The following is a 24023-nucleotide window of genomic DNA, read 5'->3' as shown; positions in this document are numbered from 1 at the left end:
ATATCTGTGTAATTTGCACGCTGTCGCGGAAGCGTCAGCGGAAGCGTTCAGGCTCCTCGTGTGAAGACCGACTCGGGTAAAGACCAGCGACTCTACCTGCGCGACTCCACCGAGCAAGGACACCAGAAAGGCACTTACGTATCTCCTCTTCCCTTTTTCTTCCCTCTACTTATCTTATTGTTCACCTTAATCAACATGTGCTTTCAATACATTCCTGTTATCTCTCGGCAACGTCCTTTCATCACGCGCAATAGACAGCGCAATATTGCCAATCTGCGTCCCATCCTCACATCCTCACATACTCCTCTCTCTCTTTCCGTGGGTCTATGGAATTGTCAGTCAGCAGTCAATAAAGCTGACTTCATTCCAGCCTTTGCATCTCATTCTACTCTTAGTATCTTGGGGCTGACTGAGACCTGGATTCGTCCAGAAGACTCAGCAACCCCTGCTGCTCTCTCTAGCAATTTCTCCTTCTCCCACTCCCCTCGCCAGTCTGGGAGAGGTGGGGGTACAGGGCTTCTCGTTTCTAACAATTGCAAATACTCCACGCTCTCTTCTCTATGCAACAACAACTCATTTGAATATCATGCTATTACACTTACAACTCCCATTAAAATCCATATTGTAGTCATTTATCGCCCCCCAGGTCAGCTGGGTAACTTTGTAGATGAGCTGGATGTGCTGCTGTCCACTTTCCCTGAGGACGGCACCCCACTACTAGTCTTCGGTGACTTCAACATTCATCTCGAAAAGCCACATGCAACAGACTTCACCTTTCTCCTAGCCTCTTTCAATCTCAAACGAATCATCACCACAGGTACTCACAAATCAGGCAACCAACTGGACCTGGTTTACACACGCAACTGCACCACAGAAAACATCCTGGTGACACCTCTCCACGTTTCAGATCATTTCCTCATTACTTTCAGTCTACAACTCTCTACCCCTGCACCACCACCCCCACCACCAGTCACTTTCAGACGAAACCTGCGCTCACTTTCCCCCTCCCCTCTTTCCTCTGCCGTATCATCCTCTCTTCCCCCACCCTCACAATTCTCATCTCTGGATGTGAATACCGCAACGGACACCTTATGCTCCACTCTAATCTCTTCTCTAGACATTATCTGCCCTCTCTCCTCCAGGCCAGCACGCGCTACTCCCTCTAACCCCTGGTTATCTGAGGTTCTTCGGGAACACCGGACCGAACTCAGGGCAGCGGAGAGGAAATGGCACAAATCAAAAGACGCATCTGACCTGAGTATGTATCAATCTCTCCTCTCCTCCTTTTCTGTTGATGTTCATGCTGCAAAATCTTCATACTTCCACAACAAGATCAACAGCTCCTCCAACACACGATTACTCTTCAAGACATTCAACTCTCTCCTCTGTCCACCTCCACCACCACCCGCCTCCTCCTTAACTGCTGACGATTTTGCGCACTTCTTCACCAACAAAACAACAGCTATCAGCAGTCAGTTCTCAGCTCCACACACACAGGAACCCAGACCGACCCCTTCCACAGCCAATACCCCTCTGTCCTCCTTTTCTTCGCTAACCGAGGAAGAAGTATCTACACTTCTCCTCTCCAGTCACCCTACCACCTGCCCGCTTGACCCCATCCCCTCACACCTTCTACAAGCCATCTCTCCCACACTTCTACCATCACTCACACACATCATCAACTCATCCCTCCATACTGGCACCTTCCCTACAGCATTCAAGCAGGCTCGGGTTACTCCACTGCTCAAAAAACCCACGCTAAACACATCATTTGTAGAGAATTACAGACCTATCTCTCTCCTACCATTCATTGCGAAGACACTTGAAAGAGCTGTCTTCAACCAACTAACATCCTTCTTGTCTCTAAACAACCAGCTGGATGTCAACCAATCTGGCTTCAAGAAAGGACATTCAACTGAGACTGCACTACTGTCAGTCACAGAAGCCCTACGGATCGCAAAAGCTGCTTCCAAATCTTCAGTCCTCATTCTCCTGGATCTGTCTGCTGCCTTCGACACGGTGAATCATCAGATCCTTATGTCCACCCTCTCATCACTGGGCATCACAGGAACTTCACTCCACTGGTTTGAGTCCTATCTCACAGGTAGGTCCTTCAAGGTCGCATGGAGAGGTGAGGTATCCAGAGCACATCAGCTGACCACAGGTGTTCCCCAGGGTTCAGTTCTTGGTCCCCTCCTCTTCTCCATCTACACCACATCACTGGGACACATCATACAGGCACACGGTTTTTCCTACCACTGCTATGCTGATGACACGCAGCTCTTCCTCTCCTTTCAACCAGATGATCCCACAGTAGCTGCACGGGTCTCAAGCTGTCTGGCGGACATCTCCACATGGATGAAGGAACATCACCTGCAGCTCAACCTGGCAAAGACTGAGCTTCTCGTCCTCCCTGCCAATCCGTCTCTACAGCACAACTTCACCATCCAGCTAGAGTCATCATTAATCACCCCATCAAGATCGGTCAGAAATCTTGGAGTAACGTTTGATGACCAGCTGACCTTCACAGATCACATTTCAAAGACAGCTCGATCATGCAGGTTTGCACTGCACAACATCAGGAAAATCAGGCCTTTCCTAACTGAGCATGCAACACAACTTATCGTCCAGGCCCTGGTCATCTCTAGGCTTGACTACTGCAATGCTCTTCTGGCTGGACTTCCAGCATGTGCAACCAAACCCCTACAGATGATCCAGAATGCTGCAGCTCGTCTTGTCTTCAACGAGCCCAAGAGGGCCCACGTCACTCCTCTGTTCATCTCTCTGCACTGGCTACCTCTCGCTGCTCGCATCAAGTTCAAGGCACTGACGCTTGCTTACAGAACTATCACAGGCTCAGCTCCCTCCTACTTTCACTCACTCCTACGAGTCTACATCCCTACCAGACACCTACGATCGGTCAACGAGCGACGTCTCTTGGTTCCATCACAGAAAGCCACAAAATCACTTTCCAGAACATTCTCATTCACAGTTCCATGCTGGTGGAACGCTCTCCCCACCCTCATCCGGAATGCAGAATCCCTGACAACATTCAAAAGACAGCTGAAAACCAATCTCTTCCGTGAGCACTTAACCTTATAGAAAAAAAAAGAAACAAAAAAAAAGGAAAAAAAAGTCCTTTCCCTTTGAAACATCACTTATCAGGCTTATGCTACTCTGAATAATACCTGAACTTCGTATTTTGAGCACTTCTTGCGTTGTTGTTGCTTTTGCCTCTTTATGATGACTCGCTGTATTTTGTCCTAATTTGTAAGTCGCTTTGGACAAAGGCGTCTGCTAAATGACTAAATGTAAATGTAAATGTAGTGATGTGTCATTCGAAGAGAGCCTATCGAGGAGATAGTGAGTGTAGTGGTACAGGCCAGGTACATAGAGCGACAGAGAGAGGTGGGGAGCCGGATTTAAATGCAAGCATTGGGAGAGAGTGAAGAAATGAGCAAAAAACAAAAAAGCAACAGTATCTGGCTGCATTTCAAAGATATTAGAGACTTCCAAAAAACAGGACAAATAATCACAGAGAGGAGAAATCACATCAGCCCATCCAAGCTGAGGCATCTGATATTTAAGTTTTATTGAAATGTGAAATAATAGTAACTGTGTATTTTTTGTAACGGAAAAATGCATAAAAATAAGGCTTCATTTATTAAAACACAAATCATTCACAATTGCTAAATTAGGCTAAAATAGAAGTCAGAGTGATACTAAATGAAGAGCCATTTGGGAGCCATAAGAGCCGGCTCTTGTAAGGGAGCCGAGCCAAAAGAGCAAATGCAGCAGTCTTTATTTTCAAACTAACTTAGATCTTTACAGAAAAAAAAACCAAGTAGCAAGAACAGAACAACCTAGAATCAAGACATCAACAGACTGAAACCCAGGGATTAAATACACCCAGAACAAATCAGGGAAACTAGACACCGCTGGGACAAATTAACTAATTACGACAATAATTAACAAGACAATAGGTGACACGGATTAAATCAAAGAAACGCATGGGCAAACTGGGTGTCCAGACAGAGAAGATTAACAATATAAAGCGATTAATACAGTTAGTATTATCTACCCCAAACAAAACACATTTTAATGATTGCTACAGATTTCAATGGATGTCACTATTTATTAGTTCTCACACTTGCTGATATAAAAGTTTTTAAAAGTCACCAAAAACCTCTATGACTAATTATATGGACCAAAAACCCTGCTTTTTTCCACACACTCAAAAAAAATCAAGTTCCACAGAAGAAAGACACCTGGGTTTGAAAAGACATGAGTTGAAATAATTTTTGAGTGAACTTCTGTATGGTGAGGAGGAGGGATTAGCTCTAAATGAAATGTAACATTTGATTAATTGAATCTCTTTCAAAAGAACATTGATAAAGCAAAGCAAAGAAGCTGGAAACTCTGTTTTCTCTTATTTTCCCCTTCCTTCTCTTGTTCACTCTTGGCGGTCATTCAGCTTCAAATATTTCAATTTCGAGCTGACTGGTGACCTGCCTCAGTAAAGGGCAGTCTAGAGACGCCATCAGCACCTTCTTTCCAGGAGTTCGAGGGATCATCGACATTTTATATTTCACTGAGCCACCAGGTAATATCTGGCTGCAAGTGGAAGACATAAGAGACAAAACATTTTGAGAATTCAGCCAAAGGTGTATTTAGTTTTGCACTGCCCATTTCTGATCGCAACATAAACAGGATCTTTCACACAAAAAGATAATTATAAATAAAACAAGATATGGAAAATTTATATGGACATCTACAAAAATAAATACATTTGTCTATGTATATGTCTGGGCATGTTTATGGGTGTGTGGTGGAATAGTTGACAAGACAGTTATTTATTAATTTGCATTTGCTTTATTTCAACAGCCAGGTGATATAAATATGAAGTTTACCTGTAAGATTTAATTTTGATTGGTATCAGACCAGGTCCATCAAGGCGGAGCTGAACATTTTGCAGGATGAAATTAAAGGGATTCTGGAAATCCACACTGATCATGAGAACTTTACCAACTTGGGGGGTTCCAGTCATCTGTGGATGAATTATATTGTAGAGCACCAACAAATGTTTAGTGCTTTTACATAGTTCTTTGTACATGTACACAGGTAAGTTTGGAAAATCTTATATAAAATAACATAATATGTGACCAGGATTACATAAAATAAGCCAAATCTGCAAAAAGTGTCAATATCAGTTCAACTTTTGAAAAAACACATCTCGAGACCTTGCGTTTTTTTCCCGATTCCACTGCCCGCATCTGCTATTTAAAGCAAAAACGCATTTTGTGTGAACAAGCCCTTATTGTGTTTTAATCAGTACTCTTTTCAGTTGATGCGCTAAAAATAATGTTTCGTTAAGTTTTATTCACGCAACTCCCATCAAGCAGATGGCAGCTGACAAGTGTCTACAACAGATGCGAGTGAAGCGACCATTTATAATCAGTGATTCTTTCCACATTGGATGTGGCGCAACATGACAAATCCATGACAGTAAACTCATGCCACATCCTATTTCTAATGTGCTCTATGCGCTTGAGCTCTTTCTGACATGTAGGGCAAATTAACTTGCAATGTTCGCTTTTTATCTGTCCAAGCCTTAATAATAGTCATGCTCTTTTTTTCTATAAAGGTTAATTTTTGTTAGCTTCTTTCTAGCTTCTAGGATGAGTAAATTATGACAGAATGCTCCTTTTTGGGTTATCCTATTAAGAAAAATTTACACATATACATTAACTATTTCTAAATAAATCAATATCAAATTTTAATCAGAATTTTAATCAAATTTGAAATCTGTATCAATACCAAGCCCTACAAACGAGTTCCCTTAAGAATGGTTATTGAGGGTATTTACCGTTAATGTGAGTTTAGGAGGCTGGAGAGTGACTACTTTCATCGTGGTGAGGGACATGTCGGTTTCCTCAATATGCCCATAGACCACAAAGAGCAGGTTGCCCTTTTCCTTCAGGTATGGTGTATACTCCTTAGCATTGACATCTACCGTCAGGGACTCAGCTGTGAAGATATTATGATCACACTGTAGCCTAATCCATTAACAGTGTTCCTAGAGTTCCTTAGAGCTGTTATAACTCGATCTCAAAGTAATGTGCAGTTTTATTGAAACAGTTGTGACTCACTCTTCGAGGCTTCCACAGTTGCAGCTTGGTTTTCAATCTTAAAGGTTGCGCTGGTGACGCCCGTGTAAAACGCCACACAGCCAGTGATGGTAGCATTGATGGTGCAGGTCTGGTTGGTCTGGTTGTTAATGTTCAGCGTCAGCTTGAAGTCATCGCCCATTTTGACGGTGTCGGTCTGGAGCTCGATGGTCACTCCTGCTTCTGGCTGTGGCAAGTAATCCCTGGTAGGCATGCCGGAACGCTCTGCATTCTGCCAGGCCTCTCTCTCCTTGATGGTTTCTAGAGTCAGAAGGAAAATTGTTGGGATTTTCCACTGCTTCCCACAACATCAGTCAAACCACTTTTGTTTGGCATCCTTATGGAAGTCTGTTGAATAATTAAATAACTGAAGGGCTCTGCTGAGTCTCCTAAGTGACTCTAGAGAGCTTTTGAGTTATTGAAACCAGCTGTGATGTTAAACTGTCAATCCAAGAATCCAGAAGGCAACACAATTTATTTGGACTACCCTTGAATATCAAATGACCCAGGATAGATAAACATTCAAGACTTCCGAGATGTTTAAACTTTTAGACCAAATGAGGTTGCGAACAAAAGGTCGGTAAACCCACCAAATTAATAAACCAAGGCCCTTGAACTGAATTCTGCCTGTCAAGCAGGTTAAAAGATTATTTCTAATCACTTCCTAGTCACTAATACAATGGTAAACTGTAGCTTCACCAAGGCTTGTGTTCAAATTTATCTTCCAACACTTAAAGGGTAACTAAACCCCTGGTCAGAGCCTGACTCCACCCACTGGCAATATTTGAAAAATGCTAGAAAAGTGGGCAGACCCCAGCGGAGATGGAGGGGACGAACCGTGAGCGGGGGGGGCGTGCACCTGAGAGCCGCTGTCAGACTCTCTAAAATGGAGAGTGACTCACAGGGTCGCAAGACGACGTAAAGTACATGCATCTGATGAGTTTTATCGAGTTGATGTCAATAGCGCATATTCATATTTTGCCGCTATGTGAAAAAATCCAGCAAAATGCGCCGGCGCGTTTGTCGACCCCAGAGGATTAACTTTAGCCTAACCATAAATTGTGATTAAAATATATGTGATCACTCACATCAAGACGCAAGGAGGAGCAGCGTTTGGCACTGCGTCGCTTTTCAGCGCGAGCTGTGTGGAGAAGCCCATTTCCACCTCTATTGCGTTGGAAAAGCAATCCCGTGTAAAATGCAGGTTTCACACTCACGGTCTTCCAGGCCAAGTGCATGCAACCACTGGCGCCTAATTTCCAAGTCTGCTGGAAAGCTATGCAGTCCAGCAGTGCTGTTACAACCAGCAACACTACACCTACGTACCCTCCTGACCACTGCACTAAATACAGATAAATCTACGCTAGCTCATACCAAGGGCGTGGTGAGCTCGTACCAGGGGCGTGGTGAGCTGGAACCTGCTTACGTCACCTGCCCCCGCTTACGTCACGTACCACCGCAAACATCCAATAGGAAAATTCAACTGCAGTAGCCACCGTTCAACCTGAAGAGGGCAGCACTCAGACGTTTTTACACCATATATTGTAAAATTAAAACACTTTATACCCAAATGTCAAAAAAGTTACTCGAATCAATGAACAGCACTAATAAAGCCCCATTCTTACAGATTAACTAACTAAACTAAAAAAAGTTGGTTTAGGGTTTAGTTACCCTTTAAAGGATTCATTTTTCTCAGGAAACCCATGTAAGCTACCGTGCCATCCGGAGTTCACGTGCGGAGTGTCAGTCGTATCAGAGTCTGAATCACATAGCTGCAATGATCTAATGACTCCTGATCTAATGTCACATCACTTTTTGATTCTGTAGACTGATATGGAATGAAACTTACTTTCTGGATATTTATAGGTAGAAGTGATGTCCTCATAGTCACTACTGCCTGTTTTTTTTGTCAGTATGAGCTTTCCAGCATATGCGGTGTCCACATAGATAACCTTCATTTTTCCCTGCTTATCAGACCGATGGTATATCACATCACTGTTCACCTGAAGACAAGAGAAAGTTATTTTTTCATGTCCATTTGCTTGTACAGTAGCTAAGATTTTAATGTCTTATAAATTAAATCTAAAGGTATAAATATCAACGTGAATTGACATTAGGGATGTGCCCGAAGCTGAATATACGTTTGGAAACGAAATGACGTGTTCTACATGGTGATGGAAAACAATATGAGATGAGATGAAAAAAAGTAATTACTGATTAGCTAATAGTGAACTACCATATTCGACTATGCACTATTACTCACTAATTCATTATTCAGAGTTTCTTGTTAGTTAATAGTAGTCACTAGAATGTTAATAGTGTGTTACTCTTTTGTTCCTGAGTAGTTATTCATTAATGAAGGAACAGTATCATAAAGTGTTACCCAACGTTTTAGTGTTCTCTCTGAATTATATATTTGGGTAATTATATTGTATATAATTTGAGGGTAAATGGGAGCCACTAACAATTATATGAGAGGTATTGAAATAGCTTTTGAATGCACATGCTTTTTACTTTTGCTTTCTAATTTGTGATCATGCGCACTCTGTGTATAGGGAGTGGCAGTACTGACCACACGTTTTACAAGATAAGATCTGTTGTGCACCAAATCCTTCGACAACGTCCTGTCAGTCATCTCTTCCTACAATCTTCAGGTGATAAGTGAAATCAAACCGACTACCGCAGTAAGCCATGTCCCTGTCCCCTTATGTCCCTTTGGGGGCTCCATAGAATACGCCATTCATTTTCTGTGCCTTTCCGAATTTGGATTTAGGCTTCAGGCATCTTTCTTACCTCTGAAAAGACAAACCTTGCATCGAACGGATAGCTGAGCTCTCCCTCTTTGATTGCACTGACAGATGTCGGGCCACATCGAGAAAGACCTGAATGAGAGAAGGAAAATGACTCGTATATAACTTAAGGTATTTCTGATGTGCCAGAAGTCATGGCAAGGATCATACCATCACTGGTCTCCTGAGGGGTGGAGTCGATCACCTGCCAGCCAGAGAATTTTTCCGGCAGATCAGGCCTCTTCATGTACACCTCATTCCAGCAGTGGAAATTCCTTTAAGAAAAACTAAACTGTATTACTAATCAACCTGTCAGTTTTATAACATTGGATTTATAGTACATTAACTACATACTGAAAAATCATGCAATGTCTGAGATAAAACTGGGAATTATATTAACCAAGGCACCAATTTTTTTTGCAGTATAGGAGTTAAGACCACTTGAATGTAACACTATTTGTGTATCTCACCAGACCGAATCTTTAGTTCGGCTTCGGTCTAATCTCCCCATTTCGTCCAGCACAATGTCTGTATTCAGTTTGCCCATGTTGTCGTGAGCAGAGTTGAAGTTGGTGATGACCCGTGTAGGGATCCCGAGACAGCGCATAACTGGGTGGAAAATATGAGGTAAGATGTGTTGTTAAATGTCACAAGTCTACAATTACTTCATTCTGAAAATGTTTTAAACTATCATGAAGAAAAACGTACTCGGTTACTAATGTAACCTCGGTTCTCTCTAGAAGAGGGAACGAGTACTGCGTAAGTATCTTACGCTAGGGGAAAATCCCTTTACCGCGAGATATTGAAGCCAAAAAATTATCCTTAATTTTGTATTATTGCAAAACGCGTTGCGGCAGCATACAGACATAGGCAAGACGGCTTGCGTGCCTATTGACTGTTCTGCGGCAACTACAGCAGCCTATCGAGCGAGGCCTAGCGTGACGTCAGACCCAATGAGGGTGCTTCGCGCCCGCTGCGTCACGTCCCGCCGAAACGGGCGTGGCTTAGGCCTATAAATCCGGCTCGCAGGCAGCTGATATCTGGTTTTTCATCGCCGAAGCGAACCAGAGCGTGTGCATGCACGGCAAGATACGCAGTACTCGTTCCCTCTTCTAGAAAATTGTGGGTCTTATTCATTTGCCCATAAGCATTTTATGGTCGATCAGCGAACAGTGCTCAGCGAGCAGTGCTCAGCGGACACAGTATTCTGAACCGATAGCATCAGAACAGACAGTACTGGTTTATTTAGACCGACAACAGCCTGGCCTGTAAGGCGGGAACCTCTAGGTTATAAAACCTTATAAATGTAGACGGGGAGGCCCAGCCTGCCGTCATACATATATCTTGCAAGGCAATCCCACTTGACCAGGCCCACGATGAAGCCATGCTTCTCGTGGAGTGCGCTCTGACACCCAACGGGCACTGCATGCCCTTGGAAGTGTACGCCAGCGCGATGGCGTCAACTATCCATCTGGATAGGCTCTGTTTCGACGCGGCTAGTCCCTTGGAACGTCGGCTGAACGAAACAAAGAGCTGCTCCGTCTGTCTGAAGACAGATGAGCGAGACACATAAGCTCTTAATGCCCTGACTGGGCAAAGGAAGCTCGCGTCTCCTTCCTCGTCAGAGACCGGTAGGGCTGACAGGGAAATGACCTGCGCCCTAAACGGTGTGTTGAGGGATTTTGGAACATAACCATGCCTAGGTTTGAGTATAACTCTTAAATCATTAGGCCCAAACTCCATGCACGTCGCGCTTACTGAGAGCGCGTGTAAGTCCCCTATGCGCTTCACTGAAGCGAGAGCCAGAAGAAACACTGTCTTGAAAGACAGGTGTTTAAGATCAATCGTCTGTAAAGGCTCGAATGGGTCACCTTTCATGGCTTCCAGTACCGTAGAAAGGTCCCATACAGGGACTGAGGGAGGTCTGGGAGGATTCAGTCTCTTAGCTCCTCTAAGGAAGTGGATGACTAAATCGTTCCTTCCTATTGACTGACCAAGCGTTGTTTTTGAGAACGCTGCTATGGCCGCCACATAAACTTTGAGCGTGGAAGGGGACCTGCCCTTGTCCAACAGCTCTTGTAGGAAGGAGAGAACCTCCATCACCCCACAGTCTGGGGGCGACATGCCACGAGCTGTGCACCAGCTGGAGAACACTGACCATTTCGAGGAATAGAGATGTCGCGTAGACGGAGCTCTAGCCTGCGTGATCGTGTTTAACACTCCGCTTGGGAGGTCAGCGGGTACCCGTTGATGGCCCAAACATGAAGGAACCACAGCTCTGGGCGCGGATGCCAAATCGAGCCCTTGGCCTGAGAGAGGAGGTCCCTCCTCACTGGCACTGGCCATGGGGCAGTGCTCGCTAGCTGCATCAGAACTGGGAACCAGGGTTGGTTTTTCCAGAACGGCGCTACGAGTAGCACTGAGCATCCTTCTTCCCTGATCCGTTCTATCACCTGAGGTAGGAGAGAGACGGGAGGAAAGGCATAGAGCGGGCGGCGGGGCCATACATGAGCCAGCGCGTCCCTGCTCTTGGAGAAAAATTCCAGACAGTGAGCGTTTTCTTGAGACGCGAACAGGTCTACTTCCGCTCTGCCGAATTTCTTCCACAGCAGCTGGACTGTCTGTGGGTGTAGAGACCACTCGCCTGTCGGAACATTGTTCCTGGACAGTCTGTCCGGTCCTACGTTTAAGAGCCCTGGCACATGCGCTGCTATGCCCTCGAGCAGCGCTCCCCATCCCGAGGTGGATGCGTCCGTAGACACTACCTTCACACTCGAGGAAGTCCCCAGGCTTACACCTGATTGGTACCAGTCGTTTGCTTTCCAAGGTTTCAGAGCTGCGACGCATTTCTGATTGACCTTGAGACGAAGCAGACCAGAAGCCCACGCTCGGCGCGGTACTCGCGCTTTCAGCCAGAACTGTAGCGAAGCAAGCCCAGCTGAAGTACTGATGATGCTGAGGCCATGAGACGTAGCATCCTCTGAAATCTCTTGAGCGGGACAAATGCGCCGCAGTGGAAAAAGCTCGCTGCGCGCTGAATGTCTAGTACGCGCTGTGGTGACAGTCGCACTATCATAGACAGCGAGTCCAGTTCTGTGCCCAGGAAAGATATTATCTGTCTGGGGGACAGAGAACTCTTTGCCCAATTGACTCTGAGACCCAGATTCTCGAGGTGATCGAGTAAAATGGTCCTGTGCTCTATGAGCTCCGAGTGAGATTGAGCTAGAATCAGCCAATCATCCAAGTAGTTCAATACTCGCATGCCCTGTACATTTACATTTACATTTAGTCATTTAGCAGACGCCTTTGTCCAAAGCGACTTACAAATTAGGACAAAATTCAGCGAGTCATCATAAAGAGGCAAAAGCAACAACAACGCAAGAAGTGCTCAAAATACGAAGTTCAGGTATTATTCAGAGTAGCATAAGCCTGATAAGTGATGTTTCAAAGGGAAAGGAAATTTTTTTTTTCTTTTTTTTTTTTTCTATAAGGTTAAGTGCTCACGGAAGAGATTGGTTTTCAGCTGTCTTTTGAATGTTGTCAGGGATTCTGCATTCCGGATGAGGGTGGGGAGAGCGTTCCACCAGCATGGAACTGTGAATGAGAATGTTCTGGAAAGTGATTTTGTGGCTTTCTGTGATGGAACCACGAGACGTCGCTCGTTGACCGATCGTAGGTGTCTGGTAGGGATGTAGACTCGTAGGAGTGAGTGAAAGTAGGAGGGAGCTGAGCCTGTGATAGTTCTGTAAGCAAGCGTCAGTGCCTTGAACTTGATGCGAGCAGCGAGAGGTAGCCAGTGCAGGGAGATGAACAGAGGAGTGACGTGGGCCCTCTTGGGCTCGTTGAAGACAAGACGAGCTGCAGCATTCTGGATCATCTGTAGGGGTTTGGTTGCACATGCTGGAAGTCCAGCCAGAAGAGCATTGCAGTAGTCAAGCCTAGAGATGACCAGGGCCTGGACGATAAGTTGTGTTGCATGCTCAGTTAGGAAAGGCCTGATTTTCCTGATGTTGTGCAGTGCAAACCTGCATGATCGAGCTGTCTTTGAAATGTGATCTGTGAAGGTCAGCTGGTCATCAAACGTTACTCCAAGATTTCTGACCGATCTTGATGGGGTGATTAATGATGACTCTAGCTGGATGGTGAAGTCGTGCTGTAGAGACGGATTGGCAGGGAGGACGAGAAGCTCAGTCTTTGCCAGGTTGAGCTGCAGGTGATGTTCCTTCATCCATGTGGAGATGTCCGCCAGACAGCTTGAGACCCGTGCAGCTACTGTGGGATCATCTGGTTGAAAGGAGAGGAAGAGCTGCGTGTCATCAGCATAGCAGTGGTAGGAAAAACCGTGTGCCTGTATGATGTGTCCCAGTGATGTGGTGTAGATGGAGAAGAGGAGGGGACCAAGAACTGAACCCTGGGGAACACCTGTGGTCAGCTGATGTGCTCTGGATACCTCACCTCTCCATGCGACCTTGAAGGACCTACCTGTGAGATAGGACTCAAACCAGTGGAGTGAAGTTCCTGTGATGCCCAGTGATGAGAGGGTGGACATAAGGATCTGATGATTCACCGTGTCGAAGGCAGCAGACAGATCCAGGAGAATGAGGACTGAAGATTTAGAAGCAGCTTTTGCGATCCGTAGGGCTTCTGTGACTGACAGTAATGCAGTCTCAGTTGAATGTCCTTTCTTGAAGCCAGATTGGTTGACATCCAGCTGGTTGTTTAGAGACAAGAAGGATGTTAGTTGGTTGAAGACAGCTCTTTCAAGTGTCTTCGCAATGAATGGTAGGAGAGAGATAGGTCTGTAATTCTCTACAAATGATGTGTTTAGCGTGGGTTTTTTGAGCAGTGGAGTAACCCGAGCCTGCTTGAATGTCTGTAGCCTGAGGGGTGCGAGCGCTGCGTCCATGCACATCGTAAAATGTACGGGGTGCTAGGGACAAGCCGAACGGTAGGACTGTGTACTGATATGCCTGGCCCTCGAAGGCGAATCTCAAATATCGCCTGTGACGTGACGCTATCTGTATTTGAAAATACGCGTCTTTCAGATCAATTGACACAAACCAATCTCCTCGGCGAATCTGCGCGAGGATTTTTCTGGTCGTGAGCATTCTGAACTGTCGCTTCGCAAGCACTCTGTTCAGTTGCCTTAGATCTAGTATGGGTCTGAGACCCCCGTCTTTTTTCGGTACCAGGAAGTATCTGCTGTATAGCCCTCCTTCGCTCTGAGCTTGAGATAAAGGCTCTATGGCCCCTTTGCTCAACAGTTTCAAAATTTCGGCTCGAAGTAGGTGTGCTACTTCTGTTTTTACCGTGGTTTCGACGCGTGTCGCATAGCGGCGAGGGCGTCGGCGAAACTGTAGCGAATAGCCTCTTTCTATAATGTCTAGCACCCACTTCGAAACCCCGGGTAGCCTTGCCCATGCATCTGCACGAATGGCTAGGGGTTGAATGCGAAGCGCGCTCTGGTCGCTCAGCGACAGAGGGGCTTCGGTGTGCTGCAACATAAGCATCGCGCTTATGACATTTGAGGCAGGGGGCACGCTGATAATAGCAGGCAGATTGCCCGCGCTCGACTCCTCTGCGGTGGTCAACCGAGAGGGGGAGGGCTGGGCGAGTCCCGTAAGACCTGTCATGTCTATGTGTAAATGTGGGCGCGGGATAGCGGGCACATTTACAACACTGAGAGCATTGTCCGCCTGAGCAGAGCGAATGCACGTTGGTTTCGTTTTTACAGAAACCTTGAGACATGCAGAACGTAGTGTTTGTGGGCACTGGGCAGTGGGCACATTTACCACGTTTAATGCGCAATCGATCTGGGTCGATTTCATGTGCGCGAGCCCTGTGTGACAGGCTGTGTTTGTGTGTAGGAATGAGCACTGGGCAGTGGGCATTTTGTCTACACTCATAACACCATCGGCCATGGCCGGGACACCGGAAAAAACACTCATATGGGATTTATCTGGCTAGCCGTAAAAGCGGCGTTTGTGTGGAGGCAAGTGGGCTGTGTCGCCGACTTGTTTACTGCAGAATACACTGGAACAGTCGCATTTACTGGAACTGAACGAGCGAGAAGTTGCCATAGAAACAGAGAGCGTCAACATGCTGGCATTTGTTTGTAGGCGTGCGTGTAATACAACAGGCTCGTCCACTGCAATATTGACATTTCCAGTCGCCTGAACTTCAGAGGGGAATGAGAAATGTGTGAGAAATGGAGGTCGGTCCAGCCGCAGCTGGACTAGGAACACTCTCTTTTCTCCTTTCGCCAGTGACGCACGGAAACCATAGAAACGGTGTTTGGGTGCAGGCGAGCGGGTTGTACAACGCGCTCGTTGGCTGCAAAATACACATCTGCAGTCGCCTTTTCAGGGAACTGACAGAGCGAGCATTGACGGCATAATTTTATCTGCCGGTAGACCCGGGATCGAACACGGGTCTCTCGCGCGAAAGCCTGAGAATCTGCCACTGGGCCACAGGGGAAGACACATAGGCATTCAGTTAGCGCAAGTATTATCAGAGAGCGTCAACATGCTGGTGTTTGTTTGCAGGCGTGCGTGTATTACAACAGGCTCGCTCACTGCAATATTGACATTTCCAGTCGCCTGAACTTCAGAGGGGAATGAGAAATGTGTGAGAAATGGAGGTCGGCCCGGCCGCAGCGGGACATAAAACACTCTTTTCTCCTTTCGCCAGCCACGCACGGGAACCATAGAAACGGTGTTTGGGTGCAGGCGAGTGGGTTGTACAACGCGCTCGTTGGCTGCAAAATGCACATCTGCAGTCGCCTTTCAGGGAACTGACAGAGCGAAGCATTGGCGGCATAATTTATCTGCCGTTAGACCGGGATTCGAACACCGGTCTCTCGTGCGAAAAACCTAAGATTCCGCCACTGAGCCACAGGCTTTCTTGTACGTAAAGAAAAACTAATCCCGACCGTCCGCTTCCAGCCTCCCTTGTGAACGGCGCAGTTTGCGCGGCTCGAACAGAGGGAGAGAGAGAGCCAGCCCCGTGACCGTCCGCTCCTGACATCCCCTGTGAACGGCGCGGTTTGCGCGGCTCGAACAGAGGGAGAGCAGGTATCATCCCCCAAGCAGGCAAGGCAAGCGGGCGAACCGGCGAGCTTTGCGGGTTGGGGGGGGGGGGGGGGGGGGAGGGGGGCGGAGGAGCAGTCTCGGAGAAGGATGCCAGGTGAGTCCTCAGAGTCACCATAGGCAGTAACTAGCTCGCAGTGAGGGCAGTCGCCGTCAGCGAGCGCGAGAGCTGCGTGATCCTCGGCTCTTTTAGTGCAATGAGAGTGTGTGTCGCGGCAGCGAGCACACACACATACACAAAACACAGTAGCAGAGAAAGGATATAACGCCGGATAGCGCAGCAGGAAGACGACTGAAGGCGGTGCGGCCAGCGGCTTCAGAGTGTCGACTCGTCCCGCTGAAAGGCTCCTTCAGACAGCGCGGCTTCTCTCCGGATCCAGCGATGCGAGAGCTTCGCTGAAGAGATGAAAAATCAGATATCAGCTGCCTGCGAGCCGGATTTATAGGCCTAAGCCACGCCCGTTTCGGCGCGACGTGACGCAGCGGGCAGTAAGCACCCTCATTGGGTCTGACGTCACGTTAGGCCTCGCTCGATAGGCTGCTGCAGTTGCCGCAGAACAGCCAATAGGCACGCAAGCCGTCTTGCCTATGTCTGTATGCTGCCGCAACGCGTTTTACAATAATACAAAATTAAGGATAATTTTTTGGCTTCAATATCTCACGGAAAAGGGATTTTCCCCTAGCGTAAGATACTTACGCAGTACGAGAGACCTCTCGTAAGAGAACTTTCTTTTTGACGCCCCAAATAATGCGCAGTGGCCATACTCACAAGTGTTCAGCACGCCGGCAAACACCCAGCACTGAGCGAAGCGCACAGGCTCACCACCCTCATTGGCATATTTTAGCAGGATTTCAGGACTTCCGGTCCAGGCAGTCGGTGCTGTGCCTTCCGAGTAATCGTCACTCCAGTTGCCAACCAGGACGCCATAATCATCATTGGCGTTCATCTGAAATATAACACCAAAAAGCCTAAATAAACAACATGTATTATATGTATGTGTATTCATGTAAAATGGGTTTGTGGAAAAGTCCATACTTTGATTACTAATAATAAAATCATACCAGAGCTGATGCTTGCCGAACAATTTCAAGGGCTCCTCCACGGTAAACTAGTGGTACTTTCCCAGAATCCAGAACAAAAATACAGGCATCCAGAACCTCCTGTTCAAACTACAGGAAAACACATAAGAAGTTAATGCATGGGTGTCAAATCCTGGTCCTGGAGGGCCAAAGTTTATCCAAAGTCGCTTCAAGGCAAGCCTTCAAGGTCAGCAAAAAATAGTGTAATGCTGTGAAGGAGACCAGAGGCTTTTTTTTTTATTGGATGTCAATGGAGAGGCTTCAATATTTTGTCAGCTCATCGTTTAATGAATGGACAGTCCCAATTGCCCCCTATAAACCTTGATCGCTATTCCCTACGTCAGTCCACTTATACGGTTCACTTGAAGGAATGAAGGAATATGAGTGAGCGAACTCGGACAGCCGTTGAGTGCAGATCGACTGTACACTCGTTATGGCGCCGCAATGTGGGATAGAATGAGTGCACTCGATAACGTCCACTATGGTTTCGGACACCACTACAAATGGTGAAAAGCGGGATTTTGGATTCAGCTTCAACACTAATCAAACACACCTGGATAAGCTAATCAAGCTTTGGGGCTGTTGATGGACTCCATCTATGTCTGCATCCGAAAACATAGGCAGCTGACTTGTTGTTTCGCTGCCTTATTAGCAATGACTCTGCAGGCAGCGTTTGCACATGAAGGCACCTCACGAAACTGATTTCAGGCAAGCTTCTGAGGCAGCGTAACAGTTTAATGAGCTTTGGTGAGAACTAAAGAATTATTTAATTACTACAGTAGTAATTTCTCGCTGAAAATGACATCAGAAGTGGAAAACGTTGGTGAAAAATTTACATTTACACAAATTGACCAGCATTCACAACTTTCAGACGCCATCTGTATTTTTTAGCTCAGCTGTCACAAAATGGAAAGCACAGGATTGTGATATATCAAAGGTAGCGAAGGATATATCAATGCTGCCTTCAAAAATCTATCAGATGAAGGCATCTCAGGAGAGAAGAAGTGAAGCTAACATTGGATTCGGACGTACCTTGATGCCTTCATACCCTGGAATGTGTCCTCCGAAGGCAGCATTTTAAAGTTTTCGTACGCAGCCTATGTTTTGTTCATTGTTCTGAATCCAATCCAGATGAAGTCTTTGATAAAAATGTGATTGTCTCAGCTTTTTGTTCGAATTGTTGTTGGTTTTTATTAAATTTACACACATTCAAGTGTTGAAAGAAAGAAGATTAGAATAAAATGTTTTTTGTTGTTTTTTAAAAGCAGAAGCTCTGTTCTTTCTTTTGAAGTATTCAATGTTTACATATTCACACAACAAAATATTCTGGGGTCCATAAAAAAATTGTGAATATGACCAAAAATGCTGGCACTGACTTGCAACTTAAACACAGTACTCTGGCAGGGAAAGAGTTTAGTGATGGCATATGGACATGAGCTCAATCGGAGAAAAAAATTTATTTCCTTGAAAAAAAAAAATGGATTACTGCCAACCTGTCCAAAGTTCCATGACCGCGGGGTAAAGTAATTGAATTCTCCAATGTAGATGGTCCCCACATCATTCATCACATACTCCTGTCTGTCGGTTTTACTGGGAATGTACACCTCATCCGCTGGGTAGAAAAACATACAATATACATCCTTCCTCAAAAAATGTAAGTTTGCTGGATGTGTGCACTAAAATCCACGCTAACATCCATATTTACAAAAACGTCTTTGACGTGGAAAAGTGCTTAGTGCCATGTCAGGGTCTAAGCAAACGTACATACTTTTCCTTGTTGTAGAGAGTATTTGGAAATCTAAGCAATTCTTGCCGCTCACCGTTCTCAAGTAAAGGTTTTGGACGTTGACTGGTGCTGTTTTATAAGTTAATGACATTAATTAGGTGCCGTTTACAAGGCGGAGATCTGACACTATTCAGTTGCTCACAATTTCAGAAATGATCGTAATATCAAATGTAGGACGGTTTTCTGTGCAACAATTTATAAAAGGGGCCTCTTGATTTCTATTGGTTGAGCCACGTTCAAAGCCGTTGTAAATTACTCTACAAACATAGACCTTTGACCTCATTACATCAATATTTAAATTATATTTTTTATAGACTAACCATTTTATAAAAGCAATCAGCCCTGTGAAGCCATGGTTTATACAGTAGTGAATTTCGACAGCTAAGGGGGTTTTCTAAATTCACTGTAAACCATGGCTTCACAGGGCTTATTGCTTTAACCGTAACTGTTGTACTCACCAGGGTCCCAAGGATTGAACAGCACATAGACATCAGTTTCAGTGTTCCTCGTAGTTCGCCATTTTCCCAAATCATTCACTACTACAACAAAGATTAGAAACCGGCCAATGATGCAGCTGGCGTCTGGTGTTACGCCAACGGTCACATAATTTCCTTGTGTTTCCACCACACGACTCTTCCAGCGCACTTCAGGTTTCTCTTTACCGATGGGCAAAATGATGTAGGTGCCCCTGTTTTCATCAGGTGAACTGCCTGTGAAATGAGCAGAACAGCAGATATGACCTGTGTTAGACTATGGTGATATTTCATGTACTAATGTAATGTCCTGCTTCTTCATTACAGATGTACTTTATCATGCATTGAGATGCATTACTGGATGCAGAATCTCACCAATCATGAACTCCAACTCCACATTGTCCTGCTGTTCATTGAAGTCCCGGTTAAATTGGATGATGATGGTGAACTCTTTATTCCTGCGCACGATGAGGTTGGAGCTCACGTACTTGTGAGTGTTGTGGTCTTTTTTGTTCTCCGTCACACGCATGTCAACGCTCAATACTGAGAGACTTGCAGCTTGTGTTTCTAGAAGAAGAAAAAAGACTTGCTGACAGACTGTGGTAAATTATTTTGGTTAGAGCATGTTTAAATGCAAACACAGGTAAGACTTTACCTTCATCCGGGGGTCCCCTTGGCCTCAAAACATCAAAAGCCTCAAACTCAGAAGGATTATACTCATCTGAATTTGATTTGGCAAAGGGAATACGGCCTCTTACCGAGGGCAAAGGGAGGTTGGGTTGTAATAACATGATGTATACAAGATGCCTTGATGCTTGTCTGGAGGACAGATCATTTTAATGTTAGAAATCTACTGACATTATAGACTGCCCATTTGGTAAACATATTAGATATATCAGGTGAGGCATGGCAAGAGGAAAGCACAACTGAAACACAACCAAACTTTTGTATTAATGCTTAAGAGTTATAAAAAGCGTAGAACTCACGGTGTGCGTAGAAGAGTAGATGTTCTGCTGAGGTGAGGAGGCTCCAGGCCGATGTGCTCATGAAGAGCCTCATGCTGATTAATAAAGGCTCAGGACTTCCTCTTCCACTGGAGAAAAACACATCCATGGAACCAGAGCATCCGAAGTCGAGATGATCCCAAGATCAGGTCAGTCTGACATACAACTCTGTGACCTTGCGTCTGATTCTTGATGACAGCAGCATATTCCAGACTGTAAATAACATATAGATGAGATTATAACATCTATGTATTATAGCAATTCCTATGATATTTAATTATAAAAGTTATGAAGTGAGTCCTCAAGGTCTTTTGAAGATATCTCTAAAGCGTTAATGATAAGATTTACGCACAGTATGTTGAAATGAGGTGTTTGAATTGAGAATAAAGGATATATATAAATGTGTTTGAATATAAATGTGCGTGTAGTCTTTCTTTAAAAAATTGACCTCAACAAATCATCTGGCCATTATAATTTATTTGTAAATTTATAATACAGAATTATTTATCGCTTCATGCGTAGCCATGTGAACTGGAATTATTTGACAACGTTTTATCTGTACAGAGGTAAAGGGAAGGGAAAGAGGCCTTCACAGGGGAGAGACTAGTTGTCGTCGTGTCCAGGGGCAGGTCCTTCATCAGATCTGGAGTGTGTGTGTGTGTGTGTGTGTGTGTGTGTGTGTGTGTGTGTGTGTGTGTGTGTGTGTGTGTGTGTGTGTGTGTGTGTGTGTGTGTGTGTGTGTGTGTGTGTGTGTGTGTTGCACAGGTCCTCCATCAGATTGGATACGGCCTGAATCTGGCGGACTGCGGTAAACCTCGGGATAAACAGAGAGACTAATATTAGCGTAGACGCCATTAACGAGTACATCAGGATTTATGGGAAGTGCTCCCCGTTCACTTCACTTCTAGGTTAACTAGTTAACTCCACATCAGCTACATAAATTCATCAACTAGCCATTCAGAAATGTGCTATTGCATTCTACATGTTGTCACTTCTTCTTGAGTCTCTCCATTATTGTCCGACTTCGGTTTGAACATAAAAGGCAGAACAGTTTCTGACATTGTAGTCTGCAAGCTGCTAACATGCGAGCTCTTGTAGCTCTGCCCTCTGTGCCGAGAGCAGCAGGTCTTTTGTATTTAAAGGGACACACACAAAACAACGCGTTTTTACTCACCCTCAAAAAGGAACAATTTTAACATGCTATAAAAAATTATCTGTGGGGTATTTTGAGCTAAAACTTAACATACCGACTCTGGGGACATCAGAGACTTATTTTACATCTTGTAAAAGGGGGTGTCTCTAAACGATAGGGTATATCGCAGCCACCACACTTGGCAGGAGTTACGTCCTGCTCCTTATATGGGTGGCTAGCATAGAAGTCGCTCCCCTCAGACGTCTTCAACTGAGGGCAGAGCTGCATGGTTCAGACCCCCATGCCTGAGGAAGCCAATGAAGTGGGGGCCTTTGTCTTGGGCCTTGGTTCTTTTCCACTTCCTCTCCTTCTCCAGTCCATCGGCCAGTTGTGCCAGCACCTGATCATGGCGCCACCTAATCCTCCCTTCAGTCAGGCCTGCCCGACAGGATGACAGAATGTGCTCCAGGTTTGCCGGTCTCTTGCATGCGCACAGAAGGGATCCTCTGTCAGTCTCCATCTTTGGAGGTTTGTTGGTGTTGGCAGTACACGGAGCTAAGGAGGAACTTTATCTAATGTCCCTCCATATTCCAGATGTCCTTCCAGCTGAGGGATCTTCCTTGGACACTTTCCCACCGGGTCCAGCTGCCTTGCTGTTTCATGGCTGCTGCCCTGGCTTGTCTGCTCTCTTCCTCCACAGCCCGAATCTCCTTCTGCACCATCCCTTTCCGGTCCTTTGCCCTTGCCTCCTTCCAGCTTGCTCAGGTGATGACTCCCAGGCCCAGCCTCCCCTGGGTCACCGTGCCCATGATGTCTGCATATTGTAAGTGCTCCTCCGCTTCCCTCAGAGCTCCGCTGGCCTTCCACTTCTGTCCCGTCTTCACTACGATGTTGGCCTGTCGCACAATCTGATCATCACCTTCGCGCAACATCATGGCCAACCGAACTTTGGCTGTCTTAAATTCCTCCACAACTGATTTAATTGGCAATTGCAGTTTGCTCCCTGAGCTGTATAGGCCTATAGAGCAAAAACTTTTGGGGACAGACAGCCACCTCCTGAGAAAGCTGTTAATTCTCCTTTCCAAAGCCTCCACTGTTGTCAAGGGGACCTCATACAAAAGCAGTGGCCACAGGAGCCTTGGACGGATGCCATGTTGGTAGGCCCATACCTTGTACTTGCCGGGCAGGCCACTCCTCTCCAGGGCTTTCAGCCATTCTTCTGCTTGGTTGAGCATCTCCTTCACGCTTGCTTTGTCAGTCAGGTCGGCTCTGTACCACCTCCATAAGCTCTTTACTGGTCTCTCCTTGACTGTTGGGATGGTATCTTCACCAATCTTAAACCGGAAGCGGTCCTGCACACAACCCCGCTTCAGGACCAAGCTTCTCAATTTTGAGGGTTTGAACTCCATCCTAGCTGATGTGGTGAGCTCTACCAAATCTTCCAAGATCCATCTGCCAACTGACCGGGACTGACCTCGCTGTTATTGTCAAGTCGTCCATAAAAGCCCTGATTGGGATCTGTTGGACTCCACTTGACAGCACAGCTCCCCGTCTGAGCTTCTCCACTGACTAGACGAGGAGGTTCATCGCCGCTGCGAACAGAATCACAGAGATGGTACATCCGGTCACGATTCCGACCTCCAATCTCTGCCAGTTGGTAGTGAAGTCACCAGAGGTGAAGCGTATCTTGAAGTGCCCGAAGTAGTTCCAGAGGAGCAGCTGTACCTTCTGGGGGATGTGATAGGCTCTGAGTGTGTGGTCGACCAACTTGTGCGGCACTGTTCCATAAGCATTTGTTAGGTCAAGCCACAGGACTGCTAGATCTCCCTGGTTCCTCTAAGCGTCCTCGATGATCTTGGAGATGACGCCTTTGTGTTCGATGCAACCGGGGACTCCTGGTACTCCGCCTTTCTGTACAGAGGTATCAGCATACTTGTTGTTAATCAAGAACTGGGTCAGCCTCTTCACCAAGATTCCGAAGAACACCTTCCCCTCCACATTCAACAGTGAGATTGTGCGGAAGTCTTTCAAGCTGGAAGAGTCCTCCTACTTGGGGATGAAGCAGCCCTCGGCAATAAGAAAACTGTCTGGCAGATGGTTCTTCCTCCACACTACCTTAAGTAGCCTCCAAAGACGTCTCCTCAGCCTCTCGCAGTTCTTGTAAACTCTGTATGGAATTCCATTCGGCCCCGGTGCAGATCTTCCCCTTGCCTTTCGGATGAAGTCATTGACTTCCTGCCATCTGGGCTCTCCGTCATCAAAGGAGATTGTCGGCTCCTCTGGGCTGCACAGCTTTCCTTCCAGGTCGAGCTCTTCCTCTCGCCTTGGGTCACTGTGCACCTTACGGAGGTGCTCTTCTACCTCCTCCTTTGGGGCCTTTAGCACTCCTGATCTTTTAACTCCAAGGAGCCCTGGCAGGTACTTGAGGGGGTTTTTAATAAACCTGACCCTCTCCTTATCCCGCCTCCTTCTATCCCTTCACTGGCACTCCGCTCGGCGCAAGG

The 24023-nt window shown here is 46.1% G+C and overlaps 1 protein-coding gene across 1 annotated transcript; it reads right to left on the bottom strand.

The window, feature by feature from the left end:
- Positions 1-4043: 4043 nt before the first annotated feature.
- On the bottom strand, positions 4044-20405 carry LOC309509545 (coagulation factor XIII A chain-like). Its single transcript, XM_082184324.1, has 15 exons — positions 20370-20405; positions 20039-20202; positions 19759-19950; positions 19369-19620; positions 18618-18736; positions 17107-17214; positions 16814-16991; positions 9427-9565; positions 9128-9231; positions 8961-9049; positions 8017-8170; positions 6150-6428; positions 5867-6027; positions 4911-5047; positions 4044-4614 (listed from the first exon to the last, which is right to left on the bottom strand). The coding sequence occupies exons 2-15, from the start codon at positions 20172-20174 to the stop codon at positions 4467-4469; spliced, it is 2196 nt and encodes a 731-aa protein (XP_082040450.1). The 5' UTR covers positions 20175-20202; positions 20370-20405; the 3' UTR covers positions 4044-4466.
- Between the last annotated feature and the right edge of the window lie 3618 nt (positions 20406-24023).

Source organism: Leuciscus leuciscus, assembly GCF_965113295.1.
Source record: "Leuciscus leuciscus genome assembly, chromosome: 11".
Lineage (NCBI taxonomy): Eukaryota > Metazoa > Chordata > Actinopteri > Cypriniformes > Leuciscidae > Leuciscus > Leuciscus leuciscus.
This window is presented reverse-complemented; position numbering and strand designations above follow the sequence as displayed.

Excerpts from the sequence above, each read along its gene's own strand:
- LOC309509545 (XM_082184324.1), bottom strand. The coding sequence starts at position 20,174 with ATGTTATTACAACCCAACCTCCCTTTGCCCTCGGTAAGAGGCCGTATT. Across the intron at positions 9,566-16,813 it reads TGCCGGCGTGCTGAACACTT|TTATGCGCTGTCTCGGGATC; the intron begins GTGAGTATGGCC and ends TTTTCCACCCAG. Across the intron at positions 6,028-6,149 it reads AACTGTGGAAGCCTCGAAGA|CTGAGTCCCTGACGGTAGAT; the intron begins GTGAGTCACAAC and ends ATATCTTCACAG.